Source organism: Salvelinus sp. IW2-2015, linkage group LG26, assembly GCF_002910315.2.
Source record: "Salvelinus sp. IW2-2015 linkage group LG26, ASM291031v2, whole genome shotgun sequence".
Classification (NCBI taxonomy): Eukaryota; Metazoa; Chordata; class Actinopteri; order Salmoniformes; family Salmonidae; genus Salvelinus; species Salvelinus sp. IW2-2015.
Genome location: NC_036866.1, coordinates 14,300,836 through 14,315,542, shown reverse-complemented (window position 1 = coordinate 14,315,542; position 14,707 = coordinate 14,300,836). Strand labels below are relative to the sequence as shown.

Below are 14,707 nucleotides of genomic sequence, written 5' to 3'. Positions count from 1 at the left end.
AAAGTATTTGACTCTAGACACAAAATTAAGGAAATTAGAAGGGGGGATTTTCGCAGGCAAAAAAATGGTCATGCTGAAATCCCCACCCCCCCTTCTAATTTCCTTAATTTTGTGGCTAGAGTCAAATACTTTTTATAGAACAAACTTCACGTCAGGATAAGCAACCAAAATGAATAATTAATGTATGTGTGTTATATTAAACATAGAGGGAGTAAAATGTAGGCAAGCAATAAATTACTATATTCAATGATTACATTTCTCATTAACAGGTTATAGGCTACATGTGCACCACCAAGTCAGAACAGTAGGTGAAATTAAGAGGGGAAAATAGAATAAATTATTAGGGTAAGGCACATGGGCTACTTTAAAAAACAAAACTTAAACTTTTATTTAACCATGTTGTTGGGGATGGAAATTTCTGAATTTTTGGTGGCCTTCCTAAGCTAGGATTCAGACACGGCTAGGACATCAGGGTTGGCGGAGTGTGCTAAAGCAGAGAATAAAACAAACTTAGGGTGGAAGCTTCTGATGTTAACATGCATGAAACAAAGGCTTTTACAGTTACAGAAGTCAACAAATGATAGCGCCTGGGGAATAGGAGTGGAACTGGAGGCTACAGGGCCTGGGTTAACCTTTACATCACCAGAGGAACAGAGGAGTAGGATAAGGGTACGGCTAAAGGCTATAAGAACTGGTTGTCTAGTGCGTTGGGGACAGAGAATAAAAGGAGCCGATTTCTGGGCGTGGAAGAATAGATTCAAGGCATAATGTAGAGACAAGGGTATGGTAGAATGTTAGTACAGTGGAGGTAAACCTAGGTGTTGAGTGACGATGAGAGAGGTTTCGTCTCTGGAAGCACCAATTAAGCAAGGTGAGGTCTCCGCATGTGTGTGGGGTGGGACAAAAGAGCTATCAAAGGCATTTTGAGCGGGACTCAGGGCTCTACAGTGAAATAAAACAATAAGTACTAGCCAAGACAGCAATAGACAAGGCATATTGACATTAGAGAGAGGCATAAAGCAATCACAGTTGTTGATCAGGAGAGCTAAGACACCAACGGGTAAATGCCAATGAATGGGCAGAGCGGGTCAGTTAGGTACATACAGGACCTGAGTTCGAGGCTGGGGCCGACAGGTAAACAAAATGTTTACCGTGTTATTGAAACAGTCCAGGGGGCATCAGCTGTGTAGCCGAGTCATCATAGGGTCAAAAGAGCAGCAATAGGTGAGTCAGGGTGCCGTTCGATAGTCACTACTACGCTAGGCGAGCAGGGGACACAGCGTTCAGAAAAGCTAGCGAGCCGGGGCTAGTAGATGGTTCTTCGGTGACATCGTAACAGAATAGCCTGTTGAGACCACATCGGGCGATCACGTCGGAAGTTCAGTCGTGATGGATCGGCGGAGCTCCGTGCCGACAATAAAGGGTCCAGGCCAATTGGCAAAGGAGGAATTGTAGCCCTAGAATTAGCTAGTATATGGGCCTAGCTCGAGGCTAGCTCAAGGCTAGCTGGTGCTTGCTTCGGGACAGAGGCGTTAGTTAACAGTAGCCACTTGTTTGCAGCTAGTTAGCTGCGATGATCCGGAGTAATGATCTGGTGTAATGATCCTGAGCAGCAGGAATCCGGTGATATGGTATAGAGAAGCAGTCCGATATGCTCTGGGTTGATATCGTGCTGATATCGCGCAGTCCGATATGCTCTGGGTTGATATTGCGCTACTAACAGCTTACTACACAACATATACTTAGCATTTCTTTATTAGCTACAGTATGCATATCTCTCTGGTAAATTGACCAGAGAGATATGCAGCGGCGGCATACAATACATTTTTGGACTCACCTTGTTGTGCTGTTCTCACTTGAACAGGAAGGTGGCGTAACCGTCATTTTTTTTGTCATCAAACTTTGTCATCAAAGTCTGGCATTCTCTGGATTAATGGTGCTTTCAAAACAACTAGGAAATTGAAGAAGAAAWTTTTTTGAATCATGATGACGTCAGTGATCTTCAGGTCGTAGCTCTAGAAAGAGGCCCGAGTTCCCAATTTACAATTCCGAGTTGGATGACCGTTCAAAATGTATTTTCCCAGTCATAGCTCGTTTTTCCAGAGTTCCCAGTTGTCTTGAACTCATTAAAGTCAGATTTTGCAGTTCCAAGTTAACAGTTGTTTTGAGCGGGGCACAAATCATTCTTCTTTGACAGCATGGTCAATGTTGACTGTTTATAATTTTAAACTAGGAAAAGAGACCCTTAATCTTAGACCTGGGACCACACAGCCACAGCCACTCCACTGAATAGAAGGCTAATGATTGCTTTGCGATGCCTGCAGTTAGCCACTGATTCCTTCCAAACCACTCATTGTTGAATTTGAGATTTCCAACTTGTTGTGTAACGTTTATGTCCAATGGCCGATGAGCACCGATACGTTTTATCTATAATTTCTCTTCATTATTTCTCTACATGACAAGGATTAAAAAGGATTTGCCAGTAGATTGTCGACTTGATTCATGATGATGCCTGCTAGCGAAGATTTTGAAAGTATGATATTGACATAATCAGTCCAATCAAAGCTACTGTAGATATAAATATATATATATAAATGATTTGACGTCATTTTATCTGTGGCCAATTAATTACCTTGAGCCTTCTTGGATGGACACTTCTAATGTAACTCTATGGTAGCACCCAAGGGGCTAGAATTTTCTACATCTACCCTTAGACTTGGTGGTGACGTAGTGTCCCCATAAGTGAGAGAACACTGAGCCAATCACGGCACAACGCTCCGTATTTACTGCTGGCTTGCCCCACCACCACAGAAAGCAATGAGCTAGGCTGAAACACCTGCATGTTTGAGCTGCCTTACTCAAGAAAACAAAAAAAGAGACCATGTTTGTATGCAGCTTTATTAACACAATGATATACAGTACCAGTCAAAAGTTTGGACACCTACTCATTCAAGGGTTTTTCTTTATTTGTACCATTTTCTACATGGTAGAATAATAGTGAAGACATCAAAACTATGAAATAACACATGGAATCATGTAGTAACCAAAAATAAATAAATCAAAATATATTTTATATTTGAAATTCTTCAAAGTAGCCACCCTTTGCCTTGATGACAGCTTTGCACACACTTGGCATTCTCTCAACCAGCTTCATGAGGTAGTCACCTGGAATGCATTTCAATTAACAGGTGTGCCTGGTTAAAAGTTCATTTGTGGAATTTCTTTCCTTCTTAATGCGTTTGAGCCAATCAGTTGTGTTGTGACAAGGTAGGGGTGGTATACAGAAGATAGCCCTATTTGGTAAAAGACCAAGTACATATTATGGCAAGAACAGCTCATATAAGCAAAGAGAAACGACAGTCCATCATTACTTTAAGACATGAAGGTCAGTCAATGCGGAACATTTCAAGAACTTTGAAAGTCCCTTCAAGTGCAGTCGCAAAAACCATCAAGCGCTATGATGAAACTGGCTCTCATGAGGACCACAACAGGAAAAGAAGACCCAATTACCTCTACTGCAGAGGATAAGTTCCTTAGATCCGGAACCTGCTGGTTTTCAGTTTTACCTGATAATTGCACACACACCTGGTGTCCCAGGTCTAAATTAGAGGGGAACAATAGTCCCTGATTAGAGGGGAACAATGATGCAGTGGAACTGGCTTTTAGGTCCAGAGTTGAGTTTGAGGGTTCTAGCCGGTGGGCCTGAAGTTGTCCCACACTGAAGAAGTCTGCAAAGCTGAAACGCCTGTGTACGCCATCTCTGATGCAGTAAGACATTGTAAAGCCACAACGTCTGTGTACGCCATCTCTGATGCAGTAAGACATTGTAAAGCCACAACGTCTGTGTACGCCATCTCTGATGCAGTGAAAAGAATTTTGTTACAATCCAAAAAATGTTTTTTGCCACATCTTTTTGATTGCGGCCCCATCAAACACACCTTTTGCTTAGCTTCAAGTCATGCCATTCACCTAAGAGGACTGACACCTTGATGTACAAATCAGCGGAGGCTGCTGAGGGGAGAGGACAGCTCATAATAATGGCTGGAACGGAGTGATTGGAATTGCATCAAACATGCAACACATGCAATACCATTCCACTAATTACGCTCTAGCCATTACCACAAGCCTATCCTCCCCAATTAAGGTGCCACCAACCTTCTGTGGTACAAACCAATTGCCTAAGACCATCCAGGGTACTTTGGAAAATATCTTTATAGCTTTACTTGTGGAATGGCCTTTAGCATTATGTGGCCTTGTGGAAATATGAAACATTTACATCTTATTCGACAGTTAACACAATAGACCACATCTCTTAAAATCAAATAACTTTATTAAGATTCTGCAATTTGGTACAGTTGACAGTGTTAAATATACTTGCTTGCTTATTACTTCTAGGCAAAATAATTTACACACACACATATATGTACATATGTATGTGTGTATATATACACACACATACATATACACATACACACACACAGTGGAGGAAGTCATAAGAACAAACAGAAAAAACACCAATCATTCTCATGTAAACGTTGGATTTCACTTATAGAACGGCAATAAAAACCATGCCATTTTTATCCCATGGCCTTAAGCTGAAACATGTTCCCTGGCAGCACAATATGGAGAGAAATATATTAGAAAATCTAAAGGAAATTCAGTCAATTTCTCAAGACAATAACACTGAAAAGTTGTTTAAAAATCACAGGGTGCACTATATTACGTAACACTCAACAACCCAATGCCCCTCATAGATCCTGGAAGGTCATCATCAGGATATCTGTCAGGAGACAAAGATAGGATTGACAATTAGATTGATGAGAGCTAACCTCTACAGGAGTTTTACTGCTTTGATTTTGCAATCAGAATAAATTCATTTGAAATGGGCTCATCCTGTCGAGTGGATTGATTCAAAAGCTGTCATACGCACCTCTCATCTTCTCTCAGTTGGAGTTCCTTTGCCTGACGTCCTTGTTCTTGTAGTCTGTGTTAGCATTACTCTTCCTGAAAGACATTTTCCACTCCGAACATTATAGCACATTCAGAAAATAACAATTTCCTTGGGTGATAAATTAAATATATATTTTTTATATGTCAGTGTGAAATGTGTACTTACAGGGGAGCAGATCCTGAGTCATCATCTATACAGCAACACAGGGACAAGAGAAAAGATGAAGAGCAGTCAATAGCTGAATTTGTTTGAGACAGTCTGGGTATGAGAAATATTCTCCCAATGAGAGCAAGGCATGAAAAAGGTATGCTTTCAACAGACAATGAAAGAAAGGGTGACAAAGTTCTAAGCATTTCTTTAAGTAGGCCTTTCAAGTGAATGCAACAACTCAATGGGAAAAAACAAGCGCCTACTGCCATAGATCTACAATAATCAAATAAACTTCATCCCAATCAAATTTAAAAAAGATAAAACAGCAAGAGGTATGACAAATCTACCTTCATTGTATCCTAACTCTGATACCATATTGTTTATCAAGAACAATCTGTTCTGAACATTGCTCAAAATCATGCAGGAAACAATATGTTTTAGTGATGTCAACACATAAAATGGTTATAGACAAAAGCATGAATGAGAAAACGAATGAGAAAACAAAAACGAATGAGATCAATGATGACATGATATCCCTATTATAAATAGCTGAAATTACTCATCATGCATGGAGATCAAGATGCAGATGCATGCAAGACCAAATATTAAAAAGGTATACACAGCAATATGACATAAGTAGCCAGGCTGCTTTCTGCTTACTGACCAATATTTGTTGTTGATGAATGTAAGCAGGAAGTTGCTGCCCTGTGTATGATGTCATACTTCTGTGTGTACCATTAAAACTTCAATTCCTTTGCAGTCGGAAAATGTCATTCAAATTTAGCCCAGGTTGGTCCAATGTAGGAAAGCAAGGCCAGTGAAAGAATTCCTTATTAGATACATTCTTGTACAAATGGCGACTATGAAAGCAGTGGATTCAGACTCCCATAGCTTCTCAGTTACTGTCATCTCAGGTCAACCACTTCAATCTGACATGTGGTTTTGATCACGTACCAAAACGCAAAAGCAGCAGCGAACAGAGAAAAAAAACCCTGTTCTAATAGAAAACCAATTGGTTTAGATCGAATGGAACTACTAAAATCAAGACCTTATCAATAATAGTAAACCTCCTGTATCCAAATCATTACGAAAATGCTAACTATAGAGATATCATTAAAATGGCAGGAAATGAATGCACAGAAATCTTTGTAGAATGATAGTGCATCTGCAACTAAGAGACTGATCTGCCACTCGGTGGCAGCAGACACTCACAGTCAAATCATATGGACTTGACCAGGTATGCTACTTTAGCCCTTCAGAAAACATAGATGAATGGCAAAACAAGAGTACTTCCTTTCTGCCTTTCTCTGCGGGTGTGTCGACTTACCGTCGTTGATCTCATCAGGCTTTCTCCTCTTCTCATAGATGAAGATGATGCTGACCAGGATGATGACCTCGGCCACTATGCCCAGGAAGGGCCAGAGGGCGGCCAGCCGGCTGCGGACGCGCAGGTGGACCTTGTCGGAGGTCGAGCCGACCTCACTCGTGCCGTAGCAAATGTAGTCGCCTATGTCCATGGCGATGTCCAAGTCGTCAATGGTCAGGGTGGTCCTGTTGGGGGTGCTCTTGATCTCATACCTGTCGGTACCATTGGTGATGGCCTGAGAATGCCAGACAGGGAGTAAAGTCATTCAACACCAATTTCCAGATTTCAATATTTTTCTATTTTCTAGGGCAGACCCCTTTGGCAAGTACTAGTACGTGTGGAATTACTGTGGCTTCAATCAAGATACTGATTTAAGTCAATGATTACTAAAATTGGAAAATAACTGCAGCATGGTTGAAACTGAGTTCAATCACTCAGTTTAGTCCAGCAGCAGGGTTTATTCCAGCTCAGTGAAACCAATTTTGTTAAGCCTAATGTGTATCAATGATGTAAAGTTTGCTAAAGCATACCGTCTTATCTTCTCCCTCCAGTTTGTACCACTTCCAGTCAGTGGGCAGTGGGTATCCATAACTAACACACACCAGCACACCCTTGTCCTTCTCATTACCATGCTCAGAGCGTTTGTATGCAGAGACATGGGGAGCAGCTAGTGACAAACACAGGGAGGCAGGTATTTATGGGATGATAGCCGATATGCACTATTTATCCAAAACACCAGCATCTGCAGTTTTCTAAACCAATTGGTTATATAGGCCTATTGCAGCCTTCAGATACTCAAAGTGCGCTAAAATTAACTGGCAGAGCATGTCAGTAGAAGAAACTTAAAAGGATTAATTACTTTTGACTTCAATGGTTGTCTTCACTTCGGGCTCAGAAAGGAAGACGCACTCATACAATCCACCGGAATGGGAATCGATTTTAGCCAAGCTAATGGAAAAAACAAAAACTAAAGGTAACCCCTAAAGATGGGAAACATAGACATACTACAACAGACTTCGCTCAAACAATGGCTTCTAACACATCCCAGTCATGAAGTCACTTTGCAAAAGATGCTGCACCAACAGGCTGAGCTTCAGTGGCAGGTAAATCGAGTCACGTCCATCTGGTGGATCAAACATGCAGATAAAACATGCCGATGCACTCTGCCTTCCTGGAACTTACGTGTGCTCGGTGTAGAGAGTTGGCGAGTTATGCTTGGATGACTCGATCACTTTGCCGTTCCTCATCCAGTAGTGGCCTTTGACTGCAGACGGGGGGTCGGTCAGTTTGCATGAGAGGACGGCAGAGGTCTGGTTGTATACCTCCACAGGGTGAGCTTCAATTAAGGGATCTGTAGACACACACAAAGTGAATATATTAAAAAGCCATCCTTTGATATAAACACATCTATTAGGCCTATACACTGACCATTACAGTTTACCATAGTACTATGAGGAAAGGCCAAGTGTAACTAATTATTGTATGTCTTTTCTAGTACAGGACATTGCTAAAATAGTTGAGGGTAACTAAAAAGGCACTGTGGTTATTTCGGCTAGCGGAATTTATAGGGTTTACTGGACAAATGGCAATCTATTGGAGATTGTCTTGATACCAACATGTTGAGGAGACACTGTTCAGGGCTCGACATTGCTTTACTATCCTTTAGCCTCAACTTCATAAAGAAAACTGATAAGGTCTAGCCTAGCTGATCAAATGGTTTTACTTTCATCAACTATCACATTTCAAGCCAAAATCAACACAATATAAAATGGCAGCGCAGAGCATTCCAATCACACATGGGAAGACACCTAAATGGAGAGCTCGGTCTGAACCAAGAGTTCAAGATAGGAGAGAAGAGGAGTTAGACTGGGAATTTAATCTAGGAGGAGACCATGCTTGTAAATCAACACAAGCAGAAGAAGCAACCAGCAAGGTGAGGTATGGCAGGTTGGTGTTCCACTGACAGGGAAGAGGAACAAATAAGAGGATATTTTGGTTTGGTTTAGGGTAGGGTAGTGAAATTAAGAACTTGTGTCAAATAATACTGGACCACAAGGCAGAAAGATGGCCTATGGCTGAGAAGCATTACAAAGCTGGGTTGGGGTCTTCTGTAGATAATTTAGTAATCCTAAAAAGCCTAAACAGGTCTAAAGAGTAAACAACACAGGACAGTGCCAATGTTTGTATCAATTATTACACATTCTAATCCTTGGACAGAACAGCAAAATAGAGAATGAAAGCCAACAAGAATCTAAACACACCATAAACTAACCCCTTAAAAAAAAAAAATTATGATGCAGCCATTTGCAGTTTTCAGACCTTCTAACCAGTATTTTCCATATGAAATATATTTTGTTAATTCATTAATTTAAACAATTCCCTAAGCTTTGACATTGGCCTAGGAAAGAGGCATCAGATTGAGGGTAGTGCTACGGCAGGTAGGACGCGTCTAAGGAGAGAGGCTCGGCCACACATGACAGGAGCTCAGTGAGGGGAGTAGTGGGAGTCTGGGCGAGACAGGGCAGAGGGCAGGAGAGGGTGTGGGACAGGAGCTGGACCACTTTCTGTCCTCTCTACAGGGAGACGCTGCCTGGCTGTACACAGGGCCTCCCACCACCAGCACTCACTCACATTCAAACACTATAACGTTAGCCTGTGAGCGGATTCACTTGACTTTGGGTGCCTTCTTCAGCTCGTTGCGGTCAGGATCGTTGGAAGCGCGGCACTCTTACGTGCCAGTCATTGAGCGTGAGGTTTAAGAGGTGAATGGAGCTGGAGGGAGGTGGCGTTGAGGCCAACACGGTCCTCCCGCACCCCATCAAACAGCTGGGTCATGGTCTCGTGCTCCTCTCCCTCTATGAACCACCACTGCACCTCGGGGATGGTGTTCCCTGTCACCTCAGAGCAGCGCTGCACTGTCCTCTATCAGCTTCATCTGGAACAGGGACGACTTGATAAAGCCGCTGAACAGGCCATTAAGGGGGAGGGGTGGATTGATTTGAGTATTATATTGATGGATTGGTGTGAGCACATCAGTCAATTCAACGAGATGATAGTAAGGCAGAAAGAAAGAAACAGAAGAGGTTAATAGGACACGTGAATAAGAGAAGGAAGAGTTTGAGTATCATCATATTAACCAAATGATTTCATGCCAAATTGATGCAAACAAATTGGTGCACACATTGAGAGAAACTTTTTGTGCTTCGAAACATTTCTGGAATCTTTTATTTCAGCACATGAAATATGGGACCCACACTTTACATGTTGCGTTTATATTTTTGTTAAGTGTATAACTGAAATTTCTATGTGAATTTGGTCGGGTTGCCCAAAACATTACATATGCCGCTTTAACAGAACATGCAACTCCTGTAATGAAGCAGCCAATAAAACGTAATTTTCAAACACTTGCCAAAATGCGATTAGCAAGAAAACACCATTCTAAACAGAGCACCTGATGCGAGCGGTATATGACAGAGAGGAAAATCTCAGGGGAAACTAAAGACAACAACTAGGATGGGTTGCTAATATGAATAGTGTTGTGCCTTTGGCTTCTGGACAATGAAAGAAAGTTGATATGAAAACCAATAGAACAGGAGAGAAATGGCATATGAGGAAGTCTTTCATAGGCAGTGCGTGTGGAAAAAGGCCTAGCTGATTATTGAGTTGTGGCTGTCAGTGAAAAAGCATCTATAATGTGTGAAGATAATGAGCCTCGAATATATATTTTTTTAAATGAGACAAGAAGGGAAGGGATGTGTTGTGAAGATAGCCTATAGGCACATCTCTCTCCAGAATGCAAGCGCTCAGCTCTCCAGAATGCAACCGGTCTGCTCATGAAAGCGTTTGTAGTGTCCGAACAAACTATGTCTACTCTATGGAAACGTGAGACTCACACGAACATGTCGAACATGTCGGTGATTTTGCTCTACGTCCCCAACAAGCGTCACGCGACTCGTCTGTAGTCGGTTTAGACTCATTGTGTTAAGGTCATTTAGTTTTCTTGCAGTCTCTGCTAAAAACAAGCTTGCAAACACAAGGGTTCTTGCTTGTTTGAAACGTTTTATATAATACATGTAAATACATTGGTATTGTAACCATATAAATATAATATTTGTTGTGAATTTAATTGTGATATGTGGTATTTGTATTTACTAGGGATCCCCATCTTCCTGGGGTCCAAACACATTAAAGCAATTACATATAAAACAAAATATAAAACAGTACATCATAACATCATTACACCACTATGTTGTACCACATTTAAATAATTGTGTTATTTATCTCCATTGAAAGGTTGACATATGGTAGTAAAACATAATCTTACTTTTTTCATCCTCTAAACTGGACATCTATGACACATAACCTCTAATGACTCAAGTAGGCAAAATGGTCAACACCGGTTTAAAAGATCGCAGCTAACAAGCACAGGCATAGCTTTGACTCTCAAATATGAAAGATTACAGCCTTGGTAGACAACTGGTTAGTCTGCTCATTTAAAAACTCAACAAAACATTGGCTGGTTTATGAAGAAGTAAACAAAGGCAACTCCATTGGCTGGTGGTGGTCATGGTGGGGGATCTGGTCAAAAACTTGCAAGCTAGCTGGTAAATACTAGTAGTAACTAAATATTGACACTTGCCCTTTTAAAACGAGACCTACACGTCACTGATTTTAGTTCTGACAAACAGACATTTAATAATAGTTAACAGTTAGCTACTTGCAAAATTAAACAACTTTAGCCAACTATTTCAGCTAGCTAGCGTTACCTACAAGTCACTGATTTTTAGCTATCACTAACGTTACGCGTTTATATTCACTAGCTACTTTGTATAACTAATATAGCATGAATATTGATGCAAAGCATCACATCTTTGTCAGAACCATATCTTATTTACATAGTTAACGTTGCCAGGCTAAAACAAGTAAAATGATCCATCAATCATGTTCTGTGCTGTTAGGGTTTGTGTACGCTAATCCCTTATAGTGCCTGGAACGTTGTGACCACCCTCTTACTCTTATGCTTCCTAGCTAACGTTAGCTACTTTGCTTTTTTTCGACATTTACCGTTAAAGCGATGGATTTTTTTTTAGGTTGACTGTTTGGAAAACACATGGCGTTGAACTGTAACGTTAAATCAACAATTAAAAACCGCTAATGTTAGCCAGTTCGCACTCTATACAGTAACGTTAACTGTTACCTAGCTAACGTTAAATAGCTTACCTGTCTGGGCATTGGCTCGGTTCAAGCACAATAGGAGGGCACTTAAACCCCACAGCACTTTCATTTTTTTTTGTCTGTCACAGATATATACTGTCAATTACACTATTTTTCAAATATTTGATCTTATCTCGACTCTCTTGCTACACCATCGACGAGTTAGTCGTCGTCGTCGTCCTCTAGTTGTTCCTCGCGTCGTGAACAAGCAAGTCCTTGCACGTCACGCCCTGTGCGGAAAAAAAAAAAAAATATATATATATATATATATATAAAAACAAAAAGCCTCAGTTCGACGTGAACAGGCAAAAGCAGAAAGGGGGATACCTAGTCAATTGTACAACTGAATGCCTTTAACTGAAATTGTGTCTTCCGCATTAACCCAACCCCTCTGAACACGGGCGGACTGAAACAATAATTCAGGCCGGGAATTTGACTACATCCCAGGCCACCCTGTTCACGCAAACCACCAGACCGCTAATTTTGTAGGCTAACCCTATGTGTTGATGTAACGGGTACCAAACTAGTTATAAATTTGGGAAGAAAGTTATCCACATTACAAAATACAAACATTTCGAACTGACAAAAAAAAGTAGCCTATATGAACACTGAGTTTAAGTTATGCTATGGGTGCACCCTCAAAAACTCACTAGGAATACACCAATCATAACACATACAAATGTACAAGGCTAGACACAAAACAATTAGCCTACACTTTTTAAAAAGATAATGAGATATACAGAGTTAACTCAAATGTTCAAATTATTATCTTTATATTCAAGCATCAAGCATATCAAAAGTATTTAAAAAAACTTCACGCACACACATTCACTGAACTTGAACATAAGCTACAACAATGTAAGTAAGTATAATACAAAAGTCAAAAAGCACTTCTCTTCAAAAGAATGTAGATTACAATGTTCACTCGCTGGTGTCCATAAAGCAAACAGCACAAAAATAAACACATCTATACACTGAGTCAATGAAATTGAACATTGGCTACATAACTGCAAGTATAATACGAAAGTCCCAAAAACATGCCTTTGTACAAAAGCTTTAACTCACAGCAAATTGTATTTTAGCCTGTTAAGGAAGAGTCATACTGGTTACTCTGAAGTAGCTATGCTAAGTAATTACCACTAGTAAACCAGTAGGCGGTGCAGTAACTCACTGCTCTCTGCCATCTTGTCAATGACGTCATCTTTGTCAAGTCCAATAAGAATCTCCTTCTCTGTTCCTTTCAAAAGTAACACTTCAAGGTTCTCTTGAGTGAGGGAGGTTCTTAGGCGGTTCTTCACGAATTTCAGGGTGGAGAAGGTCCTCTTCACAAGCCACCTGAGTGATGGATAGGGTGAGGAGGAACTTGTACTTCTCCAATGCTGGCTGTTTCAGTCTTTCCCACTGTTGCGCAAGGCTGATCAGTTCAGTTCAGCCTGCTAGTAGCATGTTCATCAAATTCCAGTAAGCATTTGCTGAGCTCCTTCATGGCTGTCTTTGGAATGCCCTTTTCTCTGATGTCAGGAAAATGCTTCGGATTCATGCAGGAGACATCTGCACACAGCACTGCATTTGCTGCATAACGGTGGTGAATACTTTCAACAACAGTGTCCAGTACCACATTGTGGATCTTGATTTTGTAATCCATGTCTGCATTAGCAATGGGCTCGTCTTCTGCCAACTCACCTGGTTCTCTTTTTTTCTCTCTCTCTTCTCAGGGAGAGCAGTCTGAGCTTCGGCATCACAGTCCTGCTGCTCCTCCAGAATGCCATTGGCCCACTCAACAAAGTCATCTGCTGCCCTCTTCACACTCTCAAAGTCTCGGACACACTTTCTCAGGTTATCCTCCATTCCCGTCACCAAGTGCTGTGCTGTTACGATATCCATGCCACTTGTTTGCAAGTATTTAGAGAGAGAGGGGACGTCTGCTCAAAAATCCTGAGAAAAACCTCATCTGTAAGTATGGTTTCATACTTTAGGAGAGCATCCTTGTACCCTTGGGCCTTGCTTCGGATGGCAGGTTTTATGGTCACATCCTTTTAAATTCTTTCCATAGTGATGACCACATCTGTGTAAAGTGTACGGTCAGGCTTTGCAAAGCTTCCAAATACTTTCCTCAAGGCCTCGTCTTTGGCCCAACAATGTGTTTCACCAATTACATCAAGCCGTCTGTGTCTCCTGTCCTCACTGGTGTCCTCCCATAGCTTCATGCGCTTGTAGGAATCTCGAACGAACACTGCAATGTCATTCAGTAGTGAGAAAAGGAATTCACTTGCCACAACAAACCCAGTGGTGTCAGTTAGCACAAGGTTGAGGACATGTGAGTAACACCATATGTGTACTTGGTTAGGAGACTCTCCTGTGAGCAATGCAGAGAAGCCCCTGTATTGTCCCTGCATATTAGCTGCTCCGTCTGTTGCGTTACCAACACACTGTTTGATATCTGTGTCCATCTTCTGAAGGGTCTGTTTCACAAGGTCCACAAAGTACTGTCCAGTCGATAACTCTCTCGTGGACAACATCAGTGACATAATCGCAGAACTACTGCACACTGGTCTTTGGATCTTAAATCCTATGTTGTGTCCATTTGTATTGAGAACATCCCTGCCTTTCTCACTTCAACAGCAATTGTCTGCTGAATCAAGATTCTGATGACTTCAATTACTTTATATGCTGTTGTTTTGGACATCATAGTTACCAAGGACCCTCTTCCTTTACTTCCCATCTGCTTCTTGCTCTTCTCAATGCATTCACTAACAGACATCATATTTGCTTAGCAACAATATAAGCTCAAGAAACTTGCCATGATTGACGGCTATGTTTTCCAAGTTATATGCAGCTTCGTGTCTGTGTCCTCTGTACCTAAGCCCACATTTACCAATAACTTTAACTACATCAATCACACGTTCCATGACCTGCCTCCTCTTTCTGACCTGGTCTCATTGAACTGACATTTACTTATCACTCAGAAGGGTACGGATGTCTGCTTTGCTGGCTCTAAGGAAAAAGGCTTCTGTACTTTCTCTATG

The 14,707-nt window shown here is 41.2% G+C and overlaps 1 protein-coding gene across 1 annotated transcript; it reads right to left on the bottom strand.

Annotated features, from left to right (window-relative positions):
• Positions 1–4,312: 4,312 nt before the first annotated feature.
• LOC111952490 (basigin) lies at positions 4,313–12,848 on the bottom strand. Its single transcript, XM_070435149.1, is given in 13 exon segments — positions 4,313–4,780; positions 4,931–5,004; positions 5,117–5,141; positions 6,429–6,702; positions 6,998–7,134; positions 7,327–7,415; positions 7,650–7,818; positions 9,099–9,205; positions 9,207–9,239; positions 9,241–9,372; positions 9,374–9,439; positions 11,696–11,911; positions 12,747–12,848. Coding segments are annotated over 11 exon segments (1,149 nt in total). The 5' UTR covers positions 11,752–11,911; positions 12,747–12,848; the 3' UTR covers positions 4,313–4,780; positions 4,931–4,943.
• Positions 12,849–14,707: the final 1,859 nt, after the last annotated feature.